This window comes from Sylvia atricapilla, chromosome 3 (assembly GCF_009819655.1).
Source record: "Sylvia atricapilla isolate bSylAtr1 chromosome 3, bSylAtr1.pri, whole genome shotgun sequence".
Lineage (NCBI taxonomy): Eukaryota > Metazoa > Chordata > Aves > Passeriformes > Sylviidae > Sylvia > Sylvia atricapilla.
This window is the reverse complement of record NC_089142.1, coordinates 6,202,793-6,209,294: the sequence shown is the minus strand read 5'-3', so window position 1 is coordinate 6,209,294 and position 6,502 is coordinate 6,202,793. Positions and strand designations below refer to the sequence as shown.

Sequence of the window (6,502 nt, the reverse complement as noted above, 5' to 3'; positions counted from 1 at the left end):
GTGGAGCTCGGTGGCTGCTGCTGCTGCTGTGGGAAAGCGGATCGCCAAGTCTCCGAGCCGAGCTCTCCCTCCTCCGGCAACCAGCGGGATGGGGAGGGGGAGCGAGGGAGGGGCACGGAGGGGTCGGGGGACGTTAAAATGCAGCATCATCCTCCGGCCCCGGCGAATTCCTTGTGTGTGTGTGTGTGTGTGTGTGTGCGAAGGGGCGGAGGGGGAACGCCGCGGCACCTCCCGGAGCAGCGGGGCTGCGCGGGGCTGCGCGGGGCGCGGAGCGGAGCGGGCACTGCGGAGCCGGCAGCGCTCCCGGCGCAACGCCCCAGCATCGCCGGGGAAAAGGGGGGCACCGGGCGGGAGGGGACGGAGGAGAGGGAGGGGAAGGGGGGTGGCGATGCTGCCTGGCTTGAGGGGAGGGAGGAGAGCAGGAGGAAAAAAAAAAAAAAAAAAAAAGGAGAGAATGAGGGAAAAAAAGGCAAGAACACCCCCCCACCCCCCCTCCCCTGCCCGGTCCCTTCCATCTCCGGCACACACACACACCCGCACGCACACACACACCCCATTGATCAATATTTGGCTGTCTTGCTGCAACTTGCTGCAGTCTTTTAAAGGAGTAGTAGAGAGAGAGGGAGAGAGAAAGGGAAACTGGCAGGAAGGGGTAAGGAGCTACACATGTCACATGTGCTTTCTAAGACGGCCAGGAGCATCTGCAGGCTGGATCTGGTGGAGGATGCTGCGGCAGGTGATACACAGAGGGCTCCAGTCGTTTTTCTACAAGCTGGGCTTATTCGTGAGCAGGCATCCGGTGTTTTTCCTCACTGTGCCCGCAGTCCTGACCATCATCTTCGGCTTCAGCCTGCTCAACCGCTTCCAGCCTGACACTGACCTGGAGAGCCTGGTAGCCCCCAGCCACAGCCTGGCCAAGATCGAGAGGAGCTTAGCCAGCAGCCTTTTCTCCCTCGATCAATCCAAAAGCCAGCTGTATTCGGACTTGCACACCCCAGGGAGGTATGGCAGGGTGATTCTCCTCTCCAAACCCGGAGGCAATATTTTGCATCAGGCTGATGTGATCCTGCAGATCCACCGAGCCGTGCTGGAAATGAAGGTGAACTACAAAGGCTATAATTATACTTTTTCCCATCTGTGTGTGTTGAGAAATCAGGATAAGAAATGCGTGCTGGATGATATTATTTCAGTGCTAGAGGATCTGAGGCAGGCTGCCCTCTCCAATAAGACAACAGCCAGGGTGCAAGTGAGCTATCCCAACACTAAATTAAAGGTATGCTCTTACTGCATGCTTTTGCCAATTAAAGAGGCAGCACTTCATTTCTTGTCCTAAACAGCAAAGAGAAATATAATCATATCTATCTCTCTCTATCGAAATGTGTGTGATCTGGGCTTTCCTCGTGAAGCAGCTGAAGCCGGTGCCTTGCTTTTATTCTGGGTGAGGGAGGGCGGGGGACTGGAAGCTGCCGGAGCAGGAGAAGAAGGGAGCGGTGAAGAGCCTGAGCACCGGAGACCTTGCAATGCCTTGAAGGTTCAATACGTGGGGGGGAATGGGACAGGAGGTCGGTGGGGGGTTGAAAGCTGGTTTGCACTATCACCTTTTCCAGCTTCACTGCTGTGGTGGGATAATTTGTCTTTAATGTGGCCAGAAAAAGCTTTCCTCAAAGGCACAGTGAAGTCCTGTATCGCCCTGCCCCTGCCAGTGCTGTAGGAGCAGCAGGAGGTTTTGGCCAGAAGCAATTTCAGGTGTCCTGCCTTCTTTGGCTGCATGCAAAGAAGGTGAAGGGAAGTGGGTTGGTGTTGGGGTTTTTTTTGTTTTTTTTTTTTTTTTTTTTTTCTCTCAGTGTAAAAATTATTAACTCTGTCGCTGATGGATGGGCTGGAGTTTTGGGATGGATCCCACCAGCTGGAGGCTTCCAGCAAAGTTGAAACAAGGTAAAAGGTGAAAGAAGTTTCAATCCTCCCAATTAAAAGAATAAATAATTCAGCACAAATTATCTCAGGACTCTTTCCCTGGCACACAAGCACCCATCTGCTTTCCCTCCCATCTGGAGCAATTCCGCTCACCAGGACTAACCTTCTGTGAGTAAATAAGGTACAAAGTTTGCAGGTAGCTCATGAAAGAAGTTTTTGTGGTTTACAGTATATCTGCATGCTCCCCTGGGCATCCAACCAGAGGCAGGATTTTTTTAACAGAGTGTAACAAACTGCCTAAAACACTATTTACTCATGGCTCAGGTCATAGGGGAGAGGATATGCTCCTTCTTGTAAACCAAAGATCTCTGGGGCTCCTCTCCCCCTTTATCAGAGTTCTTTGAGGGTAAGGAATGCTCCTCCAAGTGTCAGCACTAAGATCCCGAACTTATCATTTGTTTCTTACTGTACATTTACCAGAAAAAGATCCCTGTTGCAAAAATCTGAAGCAGAGACATAGATTGATTTTATTTTATTGTCTTTTCTTCTTCAGTAAAAGTGCCAGGTGGAACGGCTTGGATTTGGTCCCGTGGCTGTAGATGTTACAGTAATTGCTTTGTACAGAGTTGTGGCTGCCTGAGTTGAGTGTGGGGAAATGAAAAGGTGTCCTTGCTACTGCTGGAAAGTCCTGAGTGCAAAGAGGGCACAGCAAAACAAGTTATTCTGGATTAAATATCTCTGAACAAATTTTATCTTCTATTGTACTGCACAGACAATTCCGCTATTGCAGAATTAAAGCGTATCCTTTACATTTTGCTTGTTTTTAGAATTAAAATTAAGGTAATTCAGTGGAGAACACTGATAATCTGGACTAATAGTGTTATAAACCAGCTTTTTATAGAAATAGTGACCCTGCTCTCTCAGTCCAGGTTAATTTTCTTCTCTAGACAAACCCAAACTGATCTTATCAAAACTAGGATGCAGTCACTTGCAATGTGGTTTTTTCCATTAGAAGATTGTCTACAGCTCCTCCTTTTTTTAAAGATAAAGGCAAAGGAAAAGATAATGTGGTCTGGATTAGCTGCTTATTGGATTGCCAGATAACTCACATAGAGAGAAAGGCTTTTCCAAAACACAGAAGTCTAACTGAGCCTGCTGAACACCATCCCGCACCTTCAATCCTCCAAGGAGTTGTGTTTAATCTTCTGGATGAGGAAATAAATGCCCTTAAGTAACTCAGTTTAAAGCTGGACAGAGCAGGGAGCTTTCTGTCCTCTTCCCAGTGAAAAAAGGTAAAGCCGCCAAAGCCTGTGACGGCACTCCAGAGAAAAGCCAGCAATTACAACACATTTCTGTGGGTAGGGAGAGTTCCTGCTTTTACTGAGAAAAAGTAAATTTTCCTTCTTCTTATAGGGCAAGGACTCTATTATGGAGTTGTGATCAGCCCTGAACCTGGGCTGGTCCTCAGCAATGGTGTGTCTGCAGAGACTCACTTCCTCTGGTCTCTTTGGCTCCAGCTGCTGGGATTAAATTACTGTTTTGTATAAATTAATTCACTAGTTTATCTCTGTCATTTCTGTTGTCCCATCTACCAAGAGTTAGGAAGTTGCGGGTGACATCTCGTGATCTCCTTCAAACCATGGGAAAAATCTTGTTTTAATGTGGGCTCTTGGGCTGTTTACTGACCTCCCTCTCTTTGCACCTCTGAGCAAAGGCTGTGGAAACTCAGGCCTATATTTCTTGTTTTGAGGTGTCTCATAGTGTTTAACCAGAAACATCTTGGATGCTGCACCCACTCAGGTAAATGAGTTTCTGGATATTCAGCAAAGAGAAACAACTCCTGTGACTGTATCTGTGAGGTTTTATGTTTCTTCATACTCGAGTTGTGACATTAAGGAAAAGTTGTGGCTAAACCTCATGGGACTGCAAACAAGAGGGAAAATCTGCCTCGTCTTATTCAGTATGGGCCAGTGTTCATCACATTCACTAGTCCATGCCCCTGGGATTCCTCTCAGCTAAACTTTCCTGCACCATTAGGATCCACCAGGATTTTCTAGGTTGCCTCATTTTCCCAAAGGTCATGTTGCTTGGTTAATACTGGTAGGTTTTGCTCTGTTTTGTTCTTTTAATAATGCCCTCAGATTGAAAAAAAATTATTCTAAAAGCAATAGGGGGATTTACATACAATGAAGTTGCCCCATGTGTGTTTAGTTTACAGCTGATGTGGGTCAGTGTCAGACTGTGCTGGTCTGGGAATGACAATGACAGCTTTGAGCTGTTCCACTCCTGCCCCATCTGGGAGCTGCAAAAAAGAAATCTTGTAGTTTTTTATTTCCCTCAACCCTTGCGAGAAGGTCTCACTTTGTCTCTCTGTTCATGTCCTGATGGAGGCCAAATCAGTTCAAACCTCTCAGGTGAGGCTGGCTGAAGGCTGGCAGGGGGTGAGGTCTTGGCAGGTTTCCCACAGGAACTTTGTGGGAACCACTCAAGCAGGTTTCAGCAAACTGCTCCGGTTTTGAAGCAGCTGTTACCAGCCTGCAAAATCTGATGAAACTGCTCGGCTTTTCCTGAGGAAATCTGGATATGAAGGATAATTGTTTAACTGTTACTTGCTCTAGTGTTGGAAGAACTTATAGCCCTAAATACTTCTACTTTTACTATCCCTCTGTAAGTCGGGAACTTGGTCTCTCCATTCACCAGGGAAGGAGCAAAGACACAGCACTCACATTCAGAGCACAGACTGCAGGGTGCTTTCAAATGTCTTAGATGGGTTTAAAATCCACTCTGGGTACTCAGGGGTCAGAGTAGGCAAGTGCAGGTGAACCAGGCTGAAGGAAAATGCCAGCTCCCGTTGCTCTGGGGACACTGTAGCCTGTTCACTGCAGTCTGCAGCCCAGCCAGAGAGTGACTTGCCCAAGGTCACACAGATAGACTGTGGCAGAGCAGGAAAACAAAGCTGGATATATGAAGTCTTGGTTAAAACTTTTGAGATACTTCTTGGAGAAACATTGTTCATGCTTTCCTCAGTTCAGGACACAAAAATGATGTTCTCATGATTGGGGTCTGGACTGTGTCCTAACTTGCACAGACTGGGCAAATCTACACTGAGCACTCACTGTCAGTCATCAAATTGTTAAATCTCAAGTTTTGGCAAATATCAGCATTGTTTTTGTCAGTTGAGGCTTCCAGAACACTGACTGGGCATGACTTGAGAGACAATGTGGGAAAGAGCCCACTCTGGGTTGGTAAATCCACTCCACCCTGCTGATAATGGTGTGTGGTGTTCTTAGAAATGAGCACACTGTGCCCCTGCCTCCAGGGCCAGAATGTGGTCTGAGGCACAGTTTATTTGTTGTTATAAACAGAATTATTGATTCCATGAGGATTACTTCTTGTGTACCATGAAATACAAGGGAAGAGATTGCTTTTTGACCCAGATTCGCCTATAACCACAGAAAATTTGCTGTCCTATTCCAGGAAGAAGAAAACAAACAAACAAACAAACAAACAAACAACAACAAAAAAAAAAAAAAAAAAAAACCAAAACAAAACAAAACAAAACAAAAACCAAAACAAACAAACAACCCCCCAAAAATAATGAAAGTTATTTCTGAAGACAGTGTTTATATGGAAGGGGAGATAAAAGCATAAAAACATTCAGGTATTTCATCTTTACTGTTTCTTAGTTTCTTTTTATGTTTATTTGCTAGTTTGTCTGAGAAAATATAATAACTGAGAACTTGCGTGTCTGAGATCAAAATAAATATGACAACTGCTAGTTTAAAGAAACCTTTGTCAGCAGATTGGTTCCTGTAATACTGCCTTCAATTAATTAAGTATCAGACATTTATGAACACTAGGCGAAATAGCAGCCAATAAACCAGAAATCTCTATTACCACATTTGTGATAAACACATCAGCTGGATATTGAATCTGCTCTTGCTTAAGCTGAAGCGTTCCTTGCATTCATTTAACATCCTGAAACTTCTAATTGCAGTTTTGCTACTGGCCAGATTCTCAATTTTTCTCACATTAGCAGCTGTACTTTAAATGAGTCTTGCTCCATTTGCATTTGTGGAGTCTTTCTGACTGCTCTAAGATTAGTCCCTCCTCAGATGTCCCTGAGGGGGGACCCCTCTATGGGACAAAGATATGAAAGCAGAGCTCACCTACATCAGAGTAGGCATCTATGCACCAAGAATATACACAAACTGATTATCCCCTCAGTAAAATCAGTTAGAGTGTAAGACTGCCCTAACTCCAATGAGCAGATATTTCCTTAGAGGCAGTGTGGCTCTGTACCTATTTGTGATACCACCTGTCCCAATCCAAGCATGTGGCTCAGGATTCTGTGAAGTTCTCTATGGCTGGAAAAAAGCTACTAAGTCAAAGCAAAATAATAAAAGGTGCAGGGAGAAATCAGAAAAGGGAGGCTGGAGGCCACAGATCATTTTCATCTCAGCCTCACAGAGGAAGACAGGATTGGGCAGGCTGAGCTCAGAATAGCTGCTCAGAAGCATGAAAGCAAGTGGAAAATGTTTGAAGCCTAGGAGCATCTTCTGGCTCACAGATTGGGAAAATAATTTGG

The 6,502-nt window shown here is 45.7% G+C and overlaps 1 protein-coding gene across 3 annotated transcripts in view; it reads left to right on the top strand.

Annotated features, from left to right (window-relative positions):
* The first annotated feature begins 283 nt into the window (after positions 1-283).
* Positions 284-6,502, top strand: part of PTCHD4 (patched domain containing 4) — an 81,381-nt gene continuing 75,162 nt past the window's right edge. Inside the window, exons 1-2 of one of the 3 annotated variants that reach the window (XM_066314295.1) lie at positions 284-294; positions 724-1,273. In XM_066314295.1, the coding sequence (XP_066170392.1) occupies positions 725-1,273 (549 nt within the window). In that variant the 5' untranslated portion in view covers positions 284-294; position 724. Of the gene's footprint in view, positions 295-627; positions 1,274-6,502 lie in introns of those variants that run through there. The other 2 variants (XM_066314294.1, XM_066314293.1) reach the window with 2 other exon arrangements.